Genomic DNA, 14,760 nt, shown 5'->3' on the forward strand with positions numbered 1-14,760 from the left:
CTCCATTTTCCATTTTTGGCACTTCTCAAATAAATTGTATTGTTTTTCTTTATATTTTGCCCTTCCTTTTCCTTCCTTCATTGTCCCTCTATCTATAGACCCCCACTCCCTTTTGTGCAACTTTTAATGAGCTAAAAGGTATGCAAGAGTGCACAGGAAACACTTGACAAAGCACTTTTGAAAGATTAAGGCTGACTAACGGCACAGCGGTGTCTCGTTGGCTTTGTCTCCCCCCCTCTTTCCTTTCTCTGCATCTGTCCAGCCGAGCAAGAGGCTGCGAGAATGAGCATCGCAATAGAGGCGAGATTAGAATCGGATGTGAATTGGGCTGGAGATTGGTTTGTAGACTGAAAATGCCTGAAAATGGAAGATGGGGTGGAAGCAGAGGGAAGACCGGGGGACAGATGAACAATGAGAGAGAAGGTCACAGTTAAAAAGGCGGTGTGAGAGGATAGGAGTGCTGCTGGTGTGGTGGAGGATAAGGATGACTGAGGAGCAGAATTTGCATGGAAAATAACTTTATAATAGCTCCCAATTTTCTCCTTACCACATCCGTCTTTAGTCATGTAATTTTAAGTCATCTTTTGCCCAGCGGCTGCTTTGAAAACCAACAGCTGGTCTGTGGTTTAGGTCGACCGTTAAAGCGCTCAGTGTGTTATGTGGCATCCACTCGACATTTCACGTCATTAGTCACCTCTAAGTGAATTTAATGAGAAATTACCTGTTATAGGAGCCGAAACTGGTTTTGCCACCGAGGCAGGAGAACACTAATCCCTCCTAATGACTTATGATAATCATCTGAGCCTGAAACCTGTGGACTACTCATGGGTGTCTAAGGCGGCTTATCCATGCAGCTCATATTGATGGATGATGATCTGATGTCAAGGATTTTATTTTATTTCATGTCTCTTCTCATACTGTGGTCGCAGCATCCAAAAATCATAAACTGTTTTACAGTACTTGTAGTTTGTTGACTGCACTCCATTTTCCAGTGTTTGGTATCAAATTATTTCCACGCAGAGGGCTCTATCGATTGTTTGTTGCACTAGGTGTCAGAGAGACAGTTTCCATAAAACTTTCATGCGGCCTGCTTTCCTCTTTGCCTCAATAGGAGTTAGTGTTTGGGTGTTAGCTCTCACAAAGGGACCCCATTGATTCTTGCATTGATTTTCAACCGCGCTTTCCTCTTTTTCTCCCTCACAGTGGCAAACATTTTGTGGCGAGAAGAAGGTACGTCTAGACTGCTTCTGCTTCACTATAGCATTCATTAAACTGAGTTAATTGAATTTTTGTAATAGGGTTACTGAACTGTGATGAGAGGGATTAAATGATTTGATGCTTTGAAAGTAGATAACAATGTTGTAGGCTTATTTCCTGTTGCAAATGCTCACACTGTGCACACAAGCTATTTTGGGTACAAACTGTGTGTAACTGGGGTTCTGCTTTTCTTTCCAGGTCTCGGCATCGGCAACATGTTCTATGTGTTCTATGAAGACGGCATTAAAGTCATTCAGCCTGTGGCATGCGAGATACAGCGACACATTAAGCCCAGCGAGAAGCTGCTTGCTCTGCAGGTGAGTGGTCATATAAAAGACGCGTTCAGCTTTTTAGTTTAAGAGTGACTCACTTTAACTGTGATTCATTATGAGCTGAACTCAACATCCAAGTTAACTGTGTTAGTTGAGTCTGTTTGGAGGAGCGTCGAGGCCTGAGCGTTGGCAGTTTCAACCCATTCGGCAGAATAAATGTTGGTTTTGTATGTTTCTGCAAAGCACAAACACTTTGAATCTCAACATTTCAGATCTGTCCTCATTCCGTCATGTTGGTTAAAAATCTTTTGGGGGGAAAAATACTCACACTGAGTTGCAGTTTTAAACACATGGTTAATGCTGAGAATTCAAATAAGAAATAATTACCTGGTTATGTTTAGGCAAAAAACTACTTGGTCAAGGTGAGGGGAAAAAACTTAAAATTAACAAAATGAACCTCAAATTGACTTTAGATTTCACAAGGGACACAAATGGATCCAGAACAACTGTCTTCTCGGTGAAAGTCCAGTGTCCACCCGGCCTCGTACTTATGATCTTTATCAGTTATCAATGGTTTATAAGTGGTTTCCAGAAATGTGCAATGGCAACAATTTTTTTCTGGTGACTGTGCTGAGCACTATTATTATCAAAAACAGTTTCCTGGATGATTAACAGCAATTTTGAGATTTATCTTTTGATCACTGATCTTTATAAATTCCGCATAGTTTCTGAGAAGTCCTGAGCTCAAACCAGAATGTTTTGCACAATAAGCTGTTATTGCTATGAGGAGGTATCCACTTACAGTTTTCTAGAAAATTAATTTAAGAATTACCCAAAATATGAATATAAACTGATAAAAACAAATTAATGTTTTCAATCAGGTTTTTACAAATCATGAGCTTTAGCATCTGCTTACTGGAGCAGGTTTCTAAGCTCCGTGATTGCTGTTTACCAAAGTACTGCTTGGGATTCTGCAGTTCCTCTCATCTCTATGAAGCATTCTGATGCGTTTGAAGTCATTGTTTTGTTTGTATGTCCCACCACAGAAGAAAAAACCCTCTGATAAACCCACTATATGCTACCTGCCAAGCACCAAACAACAGATGGTTTAAAGGTATAATATGTAACATTTCCACATTTGAATGGAATCATATTTTGCTCTTGAATTGCTTTAATGTCCAGGGAATCCACACAGGATTTCCATGAATTGCATGTCAGTTTGCAACACAGTTATCCAGTAGAGACTTAATCAAACCAATCCAGCTGACTATGATGTTGTGCATCTATGACACGTAGCTCATGCCAGCGAAGCTAACATTATAACACTACAACAATATTCAGCACTCTTAAAGTTATTTTTTGTAAGATGTAGTCTACTCATTTAGTGGTAAGTGACTATCATGTTAGCTAACATAACTAATATTTAATTAGAATGCAATGGCGTAATGTAAATAAACGTGACAAAATGTAACATAATATATAAAAAATGTATACGTTAACTAGTTCATAAACATTATATCTGCCTGAATTACATAAGATAAAGTTTCATCGGCAGTGATGGTTCTTCAACAATGAAGACAAGACCTCCCATGATCCCAGGCTCCAAAGTCTTTTTTTCTTATGGTTTTGTTTGAGAAGCATTTAGCAGCAGAAAGCCAAAGACTTTTTCTCAGGGTTAGTGGAGAGCAAAACAGACCTAAAGCAAGAGAGAATACAGGATTTACACTCACCAGATGGATGGAAACAAAACTTTAAATGAATGCCAATGTTCTTCCCTTTTCACAGATTGTCGTACCCTTGACTTTGGTATTTCTTTTCTCTTTTAAACGATTTAACCTGTAAAATTACATGTGTATTCAAAACTTGGAGCTTCAACATTATAAAGAAAAAACGAACCGGTACTTTTACTTTTAAAACCCTGAACCACCAAAACGATTCACAAGTAAGTACAAAAAACTGTAATAATTTATGCCTGCCATAAAATCTCTTTTTTAGTCATTTGAATAGCCGTGACTGGGAGTTGCTCATCCTTGGCAGGCTTATCTTAAAAACTGTACATTCTCCACCAGGAAGTAATAACCCGGAATACAGTTAAATGTTTTTACAGTGAACTCCTGTGAGTAAACAGTGAAGTGTTATGTTTTTAAAAGGCAGAATGTGTTAATATGAGACTCATGTGATTTATGATTCGCTGGCCTTGACAAGCGTCCTGTTGCCTGACCCAGTAACAGCTACTCCAATCAATCATCGGCAGTCAATAAAGTTTGTACAGGGATTTAACTGAGATTCTTATTCACATGCAGCCAAGCAGGTTCAGTGTCCTGTCCAAGAAAAAAGCCTTTACTGTTACTGCACTAAATTTAGAGGACACAGACTCCAAACACCAGCAGCCAGCTCCTATGAGTGCACATATATATGATTTATAATAATCATAATAATACAAGTTTATTTGTATCGCACTTATCATAACCAGAGTAACAAAGTGCTTTACAACACATAAAACACAGCTTCAATAAAACAGAATGATATCTGAATAACCAGGCATGCATAAAGAGACAATCTTAAAAACAATGGATGATTACACTCAAGAATAAACGGACATCAAGAAAAAAATAACCACTGCACACAAGTATAATGTGCAGTGCAGCTCAACAGTTAAAGAATAGAAATAAACCAAAAACTAAAGGAACAATTAAAAGAAAACCTCCCTATAAGGACATGTATTCGTCTGTTTATTTATCTAGAGATCTGCATGATATCTATTCATTGTCAAATGACAAACAAACTGTTGTAAATTACTCACAGTGAAAAGAAGTTGCATGATTTTTTTTACTGAAATGTGTGAGGGTTGAGGGTTGAGAGTTAAGACGACAGCAGCTCATTAGGCTGAATAATAACTCACCAAGACATAAAATAGGTTCCATTTAACACATAGAATAACTAATAGTATATTGTCACTTTTGAATTAAAACAATATATATCCATATTTTGTGCTTTTTATGTCAAATCAATATCCCTGTGTGGATTGAACCTAAGTGAAACAGCAAAAACTCTTGTATCCTGATATAGTTCATTTCATATCTTGATAGCGATTTTTTTTCGCAATATAGCATGTTTTGTGGCAGTCCAATACATGATCTAAATGAGACCTTATGGTTAATGCAATTTTTTATTCTACATCCTCCATGTTAAATTGTTAAAGAATCACTTAAAAGATGTAAATATTGTCATAACGCTGCTTGGCTGCTGTTTTTTTAACATCATGAAAGAAAACAATACAGGAAAATAAATACCGTACACATTTTATATTATTTTAATGTATTTTTTCAATATGTATAGACTGGAAAGAGCTCCAATGCTGTTTTCGTACTTCATGAGAAGTTGACATTTAGAAGGTGCTCGGTTTTCATCAAACAGTGACAAAGAACATAGAGGAAAAAAATAAATTATAATAGCAGGCCACCATCAAAACAGACTGATATAAAAGTTGTTTTGTGTACTTCAGCTTTAAATGAAGGAGAGCTGCAGTGAGATAGAGGTGCAAAAAGCTACACACACAATAAACATCATATTGTAAAGTTGTTAGTGTAAACAGACGTGTATTTAACCATCCAGCAGACACACGGCAGCATTAGCATTCATTTAGAGTCTTGTTTATGTCCGCCTTGTGATTCCAATGTTCACTCTCCTTTTAACACTGTTTGTTTTTGGTCCTCACTAACTCCTGAGGGAAATATCTGGCTGTACAGTGGGTTTGTCTGAGTCTTTTTTTTTTCTTCTGATAACAGCTGCCTGCTGCTGCTGATCAGCAGACAGACTGAACCATGGAAGCAACATAATGATCTGAAAGATGCTGAAATGCCAAGCTTTCCCCCTCATAAAAACGACAATATAGGCAGCAAAATACCACTAAATTTCCTTTTTAGACTGTTGTCCACCACCATTTTGATGACGTGGTAGTAGTGGTTGACGGTGATGCGGAGTTTAAACAGCAGATGTCAATCTCGGGAGAAAGGGATTGGAGGTGGATGAGTCGAACAAATGGCGGTTCGTGTCTCATGTGAACACAAAAGTAAATTACTTTTTATGTAACTTACGTTTTTTACGTAACTTCCGCGGCTCACATCAGCCTTGTAACGACTTCAAATCTGGCATGTACTTACATTTATTTACTTTTTAAACTGTCTTTTATAACGCCTAACCAGGAAGTTTTTTGCCCGAAACCCAGATCATTGGTGTTATAACCAAAACTGCAGCCTTTTTAACAACTGCAAACCATACTCTGCAAAAAAGGGGTGTCTAAAAACAAGATAAAAACCTGAGGGAATCTGAGGGAAATTATCTTGCTGCCTGGACAGATAATTTCGCTTGACAAGATTTCTTAAATTAATTATTATTATTATTATTATTATTAAATGTAGAAAATAAGAATGTTGTATGCTTAAAATGAGAAATTAACTCTTTAAACAAGATAAATTATCTAACACTTCTAAATCTAAAGGGTTTTTTTATCTTGGTAAGAAACAAATAATTTGCAGCGCACTCTGCAAACTCAGTTCATCGCTGCTCGCAGCTTTAATTTATCTTGTTTTAAGAGTTAATTTCTTATTTTAAGCGTACAACATACTTATTTCTAGATTTAATAATATTCATTAATTTAAGAAATCTTGTCAAGTGAAATTATCTGTCCATGCAGCAAGATAATTTCCCTCAGATTTAGTGTTTTTATCTTGTTTTTACACACCCCTTTTTTGCAGTGTACGTATAATGACGTGTGTGGTATTTTCAGAACTATCCGCTGTACCATGAGCTGTGAAATGCTAATACGGGTCATATGGAGAAACACTCATTATGGATGGTATTGACGAATATTGTCTTTTCTGTCGTTTAGGTTGGAGATCTTGTTGAAAATGCTCTGCAGATATGACAGAAATTGCAGAGTTGCATGGTAGAAATCAGAGGATGGTCATTAAGAGCAAACCCTTTGATATTACACCTTGTAAATGTTCCTATTGTCGATACAAAACTATTGATTAGTGCAGCTCTAAAGTGGTTATAGTCACACATTTTCCCAGCTGGCATTGCTAGCTACAGAAAACGATGCCCAGAGGAGACATCGGCCACCTTACAGTGGCGAGCCTGTTAATTTACAGACCGCAGGCAGTCAAAGAGGGTTTCACCTCTCAGCGGACTCTTTACACCCAGCTCTCCCCACTGAAACATCGTTTATCACTGAAGCCTTCAAGCAGCAAAATATTCAAAGCGTGCTGCTGATAGATACCTGTTAGATTTACATGTGTTCTCAAACAGACGCTTTCCTCTGAGCTGCTTTTCATCCCTGCGCTTATTGGATGGCTGTTATACATAAAGTGATGCCATGAATGCACAACAATCAGCCAAGCGCTCCTCTGAGAGGTGTGCTTGTATTAGGATATCAATCACGGCGAGCGATGTGATGCCAGTTCCAGTGCTGTCATTGGGGATTGCTGTGTGAACACATGAGGCCAGTAGCAGCATGGTACTCACGTTTTCTCCATCACAGAGGAGCAGTGATTGATTTGTTTATGGTAATGGTGCAGCCAATCCATTATCCTTTACTACCATATAGAGTGTTTCACGGCGATACACAAAGTAACGGGAAAACACTGTGATGTCCAATTGTAGTAAAGTCAGTGCAGGAGCAATCTTTATTTCCCTGCTGCAGCAGAGAAGAAGCTGAGAGGAAGCATCCGCATTTGTGCCAAGTCCTGTTGTGTTGTTAAATGGTTCTTGATTAGCTGAAAATTGGGAGGGGGTATTGTGGGGATGTATTTACAATGTGCCATGTACCACTATGTAGCAACGCTGCGTGCATGTGATGTACTTAGCTTCCTGCCATGAATCAGGATCTGAAAATGTAATGTTATTATTATGTGTAAAAGCTGAAAGGGATAGTTCAGATTCTTGAAGTGGAGGTGTATGAGGTACAGTGCATTACCGACAGTATGGAGTATGTGAGTGGATGATTTTGAATGAAGATTCACAGCACAGATTTTTATTTTTTAAAGCAGGAGCGTCGCCGGTCCATCATGCTCCAATAATCACTCCAGTACTGCTCGTGCCATGAGTTAAAAACATGCCTGAGCCGGACCCTCCCTATTCTATATGCACTCTGCATAGCGTGCGTCTATCTACTCACAGTCCGGGCCGGGGACGTGATGGAGTGCACACCGAAGACAGACACGGGACGGGTTGTTTACTCCATAGATGAAATGGCGATCAATATAAACACGATGCAATTCGAAACGCCAAAGACATTCAGTACATTCTGGAGCAAACGTACAGCTGGGTCGAGATATATATATATATATATGTATATGTATGGACGTGACTACAATAATTTTGGCTGAGCAGGATATCATCCGTTGTGTTTACTAAATGTCACCAGCATGTTACAAGCAGCATAAATTGGTCTTAAAATTACAAAAATATGATTTATTTTATACTATGTTCATAGTATGTGTTTACAGTGTGCACACAAACACATTTTTCTACTAAAATAGGCTGCTGCAATTTCAACAATTGAGTTCACAAAGGCTTTTACTTTTCATGAGTAAGATGAGTGGAACGATGTGACATCCGAGTTGAGCGTGGAGCGATATTGAGCAGAGCAACTTCGAGCAGGGGGACCGGAGGGAACTAACAGCTCTGAAAAAAGAAAATAATATATGTTTAAGTGAACATTATATTTACAATATTTTCATCGCTTTACCTTGGCATCAAACTGCCGTAATATCCATCTGAGCTCTCTTCAATGCCACCAGACTCATGACAAAAACAGTAATTTTACCTTGCAGAACACAGAAGCTGCTGGTCTATAGTGCTGCCTTGATCTGTTTGCTTGTCTGTGTTATTGTGTTAGATCTGTAGGTTATACTCAGACTATTGATTATTGAGTGCCTCATACAAGGTCACATAAAAAAATAAGAAGAATCCCTTTAAACTGAATTTATCTGAGTTATCTCCCATTTAACATTTGAAACCTGCATTACATGTTGAAATATTGTGAAATCAACATCCCATTGTACTGTATGTTCATAGGAGTTTGGATTGAGAGCTCAGAGAAACACCTTGAGAGAAGAGAAGTGTGCACACTGTGTTGCTCCTGTAAAGTTGCTCTGTTTGACACTTTGGATGATGCCGTTTTACTGTCTCCTGCAGATTTCCTCCCTGCAGAAGAAGCTGCTGATGTTGTGTCACAGATATATTAACACTACAAATCATTCAGTGGCTTAACTGGGGAATATCAGAACCCTCATATTCCTCAGCATAGCTCTTTAAATGCCATCATTCACAAGTGAAAAGACTAGGAATCTTTCTAAGAAATATTTTGCAGTAGTATTTTTTTTCTACAGCTTTTGTTCAGAAGCTGCAGGACAGTGTTCTATTGTATTGTTCCTGGCAGCTTTCCAGTGCTGCATAGTGTCGTATGCAATAAGGATTGGAGTGAATCCATTAAAAATATACACTGTGCTGTATCTGTAGTGAAGGCATTTCCATAATAAAGAGGAAAAACATATCTGCAGTGTTTGGAAGCTGTCAGTTACTACATAAATCACATACATGCCCACACAAATACCGACATATGCAACACACACAAACACATGGAGGATTACAGCCGCCTCCGTTCACACCCTCAGCTGGGCATCAGATGTTGGATTCCTCACCTCTTAAAGGTGCAATAAGTAAGATATTTACAGCCGAGAAGCACAAAATGACCACAGTGTGGGCCTGCAGGGGTTTCACAGGGTTCAATAGCAGTGACTCAGCCATTACTTTAGCAAGTGCAGAGGATTTCTGGATTCCAAAAACTGACTTTCTCAACCTGTTTTGGATCAAAACACTGACAGATGGTGCTACAACTGGACACTGAGCAACATTACAGCTACAAAGAATTGAGATTCTTGTTTATGCAGCCAAAAACACCAAAGCACTGTCATTGTTTTAGCATTCTGCATCATGAAACGACCTCTCTGCTGGATGTTATTGTTGCATGTCTGCCCAAATTAACCTGCTTTTCTGCAGATAAAATACAGAGGACAGGATGAGTGGGGGCGCTGAGCCCGAGATGAAATAAATTGTGTCAGAGATGCTGCTGCTTCCCTTCATCCCTGATAGAGTTCAATGAAGTTCATACATTACTGAAAGCCCCTCTAACTGAGAGAATTTGGCCTGTGGGAAGGCTCCTGTCATGGACCGCCTAGGCGGTTGTAAATATGGGAGAAAGAGTTCATCCCTCCATACCGGAGCCCTTCATTCATCCTTGCTGGCCAACAGCTCCCTAAATCGTCCCACAGAGTCTAGAACAGAAGACTGGGCTGAGCTTGGAGGCCGGGAGGAGTCGTGGGGAAGGAAGGGGAGGAAAGCACGGGAGACAGAAGGCCGGTTAAGGTTCCTGTTGGCCAGGAAGGCGAGAGCTGCCAGAGCTGAAAGCTTGAACAGCCACAGATTGTCTGCAGGCTTTGTGCTCTGGATTATGTATGGACAAATGGGAGCGATTACAGAGATTTTTCAGGACCTCGCAAAGCTCATTTATCTAAGTTGCCAAGATAACATGCCTCACATCGGCACAGGAGATAAGAAGCGAGTAGTAAACAACACAGAATAACGACTGAATGAAGATAATTGTTTTTTAATGAGACACATTTCCCTGTGATATGAAAACAATTAGTTGACTGAGAATGCTTTTGTTTTGTGTTTTTTCCAGGAGGAGGTGTGCCCCACCTCACCAGGAGAGGAGGTTCAGAGGTGCGTGTGGTCATCAGCAGTCAACATCAAGGACAAGTTTATTTATGTGACACAGCCAACCTTGGACCGAGTGCTCATAGTTGACATCCAGTCTCAGAAGGCTGTCCAGGTAGGTTACACGATAAATTGGAAAAGCAGGTTCATGTCAATTCTGTCAGCAGCATTACAGCAGTATATTATGTGGGTGGAGTTACCCATTTAACACAGAAAATAGGAAACAGTAAAATCATTTCCCCTGTTTTGTAAAAGGGAACGTTCTTTCTGCCTCCATCTGTGCCAAAAAAAACTCAAGGTTGCAGGAGACGATTGGATTTTTTTTTGCTTCCCTTTGACTTATTTTGTCAAACAATTGTTCCAAAAACTCCCAAATGTTCCCGCATTGATTGAACACAACATTTTTCACAAGATGCTTCGATAAATCATAACTTCATATGGGTATTTTCTATGATTGATTTTGCTGCATGAAGGACATATTTTTTCATTAAATTCCCTGCTTTGATTCAGGATTCGGTTTCTCATAACACACCATCCATCCAGAAAGTCGATTATTTTAGCATTGGATACATGTTTCAACTTGCATGTGAAATTTTTCCAGAGCTCTTGGAAACATCTTGCACTTTAGATACTCCTGCACTTAAAATATTCTACTTGAGTAATAATTTAGTAGGATACTAATACACAAGAGTGAGTGTGTGCTCATTCTGGCCCTGGTGAGCTTCAGATGAAGGCAGGAGTGCAGGACATGTTTGACGGCTGGTTGATGCAGAAAGACATTTCGTTTTTTCAGTAATGTACACAACGATGTAAACATAAATTTGCTTTCAGCTCCTGACATTTATAGTTAATCAGAGGCTCAGTCAGATACCCAAAGCTAATAGATGTCAAAATGTTGTAAAACCCAAGAATTTGCCAATCCTAAGCACCGCCTCTTTTCCTTAATGCACCAATCACAGCTGCCCAAAGCAAAAAATGTGTCATCTTTCTGCTGTATATCTTCACCTGCTCAGTGTGTATTTATTCATTACAGTTAATGCAACAAACTTCTCCTATTACTATCAGAAGTAATAGCATGAATTTCAGACACAGCATACAGTCATAGAAAAAATGATTAGACCACCCTTGTTTTCTTGAATTTCTTGTTCATTTTAATGCCTGGTACAACTAAAGGTACATTTTCCATGGTTTTCTTGATAATGTTTTTGGTTATTGTCAAGAAACCCATGGAAAATGGCTAAATATCAGCTTTTAAATTAAACTCTTATTAGCTATTTCTGTTCTTATCATACCTTTAGTTGTACCAGGCATTAAAAAATAACAAGAAATTGAAGAAAAAGGGTGGTCTTATATTTTTTTCCATGACTGTATATGTACAATCTTACTAATGATAAGATGGTAATATAGGATGGCAGAAATGTGATGCAATCTATGTGTAGTTTGCACCCGAATCATCTTCTACAAAAAAATATTTTTTGGTACTGACCACAAAAAAAGCTATAAAGACAGTACAAATACAATTTCACATAAACTATAGAACGATTTGCATTTTTATTTGAGCTATAACAAGGCCAAAAATTAATTTACGGTTTGGTAACCAAAGCCAGTTCTATTTTCGTGGTCGGCAAAATCCTGTTATCGCTGAACTCTTTTCACTTTTTTGGCAAAGAACGGTGTAGAAAAGACTCAGCAGGATTGTTGAAGTTTTATGCCTGCGTTTTGCCAATTTAAATGATTAACATGCTAGTTCTGAATCCGAGTTCTGAAGTTAGTGTAAGCTAAAGTAGTTATGAGGATAACGTGCCTAACGGAAGTGAGATATTAACGTTTAAAAGTGATGCAGGGAAGTTTTGTGATGTTTAAATCACATGGAAGGACCCTTTTGGAAGGACATGAACCCCGTTCTCCTGGCTGAAAGTCCTGGGTGTGTTCGACCCATATACCACCCCTCCCTCCCGCCCAGAGTGCAAATTTCGTGCTCTATTCTCCGCCTCAGTGGCATTCATAGTTACTATGGCCGCTAGAGGGCAGGGTAGGAAAGTCTCAAACGTAAATATGGGTTGTTTTTTGCTGCCTGCACAAACCACCTATGAGGTTATTCTTGAGGGGGGACCAGTCTCAGCCCAGCCCTGATATGACAACAGATTGGAGGGCTTTGTGTCACCTGGTTCAACATGTGTTTGTCATTTCTACATGATGATGTGTCTGAAGTTTCCTATAGATACAGAGCAGTGGCAGTGCTTCACCCCTGCCCTGTTCCACTTGCACAGACAATCCAAAGTGTTCCCTTTACAAGTTGAACATTGGTTTTCTCACCTTTAGCTCACCTGCTCACCCCTGACCTGCCCCTTTCATACATACTGCTGCAGTCACAACCTACACTTAACTGCCGCATTGATACGGTGACCAAGTAACCCCAGATACTGTAACCTGGCAACCCCATTCATAGATTTTGTAACATGGCAACTGCAGTATTCCTCACTGAGGGGTGTGAGAGCCAATCCCTTGAATACTCTGCCACCTTGCAGCACCAATTATTTTCCCGAGGGGAATTTTAGTTTTGAGAGGCAGGCTCTGGAAAAATAACAATTCCTGCATGACAACATTCAGCACATTTCCAGCGAGCAGCGTTGAGTTAAATCATCGGTGTCAGTGGGTTTTTGGGTGTGTCAGGTAAATCCAGGGTTGATCAGATCCCTGCAGATGTTTCCGACACCGTGATGGCTGTTTACAGCTCTAGAGCCTCTCGGGGAACTGCCAGTAAGCAGGTTGGCGTCCCAGAGACTGTCACAAGCTCATTATTCAGTCGCCTGGAGGTTTAGCTTCATTGCATTATATTAGCAGTTGTTAATTAACCACCTGAACCCGCACCTCGTCTCAAATAGCAAGACAGACAATGCGTTACGGTTTTCCAGTTTTGCTGCTTTCTATTTCCTTTTTGATTATTAATATGATCGGCGTGCATAAAGTAATCATTAAAGTATCGGTGAAGACATTTTAATGAGCTGATTGTATTTTCCACGTTATAACCAAGTAATTGCACATTGATGAAGGCGCTGTAATGTTTTTCCCGCACTTCATCCCTGACAGATCAGCTGTCGGCACTGGAGTTACACGAACATATTGGCTGAGGATCTTCATAATCTTCCTCAGCCAGAAAGAAGTTGTTAGTCAAGAGAAAAAGAACAACACGAACACCTGTTTTCTCAGATGACTACATGCTCGGAGATTAGTTAGGATTCAACTGATATTCTCATCTTATTTGCAGTAACCCTCTCAGGAGCTGTTTGCTCTCTCAGTGATACAATATATATTTTGCCTAGGTAAACAATACTATTAGGGCTGCATGGCAAAACAAACAGTATAGAAAGTAAGCTGCAGTCAGAGGGGGATGTGGGAATACAGGGTTGCAATAATTTTCTTTAAAAAAAGATGATTGCTTTTTCTGGCTGTTGTTGAGGCTCCTGCCTGCATTCTTTTCCCCTGTGCTCTCCCTGTTCCCTTTGAGCTGGCTGTCTATCTGCACTCAGGTGGACATAATGCATGAAGAGCGCTTTTCTGTCACATGCGACTCATCTATTGTTCTGACTTGGAATATTGCCGCCGTGTGTCAAGGAACGGATAAAGACTGAAAGCAATTACTTCAGTGTGGTAAAGCAATTGTGTCTGTCACCACTTGATTTGAAATGCAGCTCAACACCAAAAACACCTTATACATAAAAAGCACACCTCCACACTGCCTTGTTAAAAGAAGACTTGCTCCTGTCAACCCCTGATGCATTAGTCTGCAGGAAAACTTTTCAAAAGCATTACCTCTGCACATCAAAGACGGATCTCTTCAAAAGCAAAGTCTAGATTGCCTTGAATTGTTATTCCACGGCCCTGCTGTCTTTAAAGGCTCAGTGTGGTTTGATTTGATTGTGTGTCCCCATCCAGACGGTCAGCACCGACCCCTTTCCTGTGAAGCTTCACTATGACAAATCTCACGACCAGGTGTGGCTGCTCAGCTGGGGGGACATGGAGAAGAACTTTCCTACTCTACAGGTAAAGCCACATTTCACTACTTCTTTAACTGATTTATTCATCTGCAGATTTTTTTTGTTTCCTTGTGAAATAGTAGAAAGGCACACAAGCACAGAGATGCAGCAATTCAGCCTTTTCATGATTCGATCCAAGGATGACAAAAGGCCAATTCATGGTGCTGACTCCTGTTGATTATTCTGTGTATTATTGTCTCAAGTGATACAATGTCCAACCTAATTTCTTGAGCCCAAAGTCGTGCCTTCCTTTGCTTGTTTTGCCCAACCAAATTCAGAAAACAAAGACAATACTCACATTTAACAGTTGTCCATCTCTATGGATATTTTCTTTTTCTATCTTTTTGGCTGTGTTAATATGGTTTAAATTTTGGCAAACTAGGTACACAAAATACAGACATTCAGACCGTTCA

At 39.6% G+C, this 14,760-nt stretch overlaps 1 protein-coding gene across 1 annotated transcript in view; it reads left to right on the plus strand.

Annotated features, from left to right (window-relative positions):
* fstl5 (follistatin-like 5) overlaps nucleotides 1-14,760 on the plus strand; it is a 210,628-nt gene that overhangs the window by 181,523 nt on the left and 14,345 nt on the right. Inside the window, exons 11-14 of the mRNA XM_059345975.1 lie at nucleotides 1,204-1,230; nucleotides 1,456-1,574; nucleotides 10,276-10,425; nucleotides 14,247-14,354. Coding sequence (XP_059201958.1) covers nucleotides 1,204-1,230; nucleotides 1,456-1,574; nucleotides 10,276-10,425; nucleotides 14,247-14,354 — 404 coding nt within the window. The remainder of the gene's footprint in view (nucleotides 1-1,203; nucleotides 1,231-1,455; nucleotides 1,575-10,275; nucleotides 10,426-14,246; nucleotides 14,355-14,760) is intronic.

This window comes from Centropristis striata, chromosome 12, assembly GCF_030273125.1.
Source record: "Centropristis striata isolate RG_2023a ecotype Rhode Island chromosome 12, C.striata_1.0, whole genome shotgun sequence".
In the NCBI taxonomy this organism is placed as follows: domain Eukaryota; kingdom Metazoa; phylum Chordata; class Actinopteri; order Perciformes; family Serranidae; genus Centropristis; species Centropristis striata.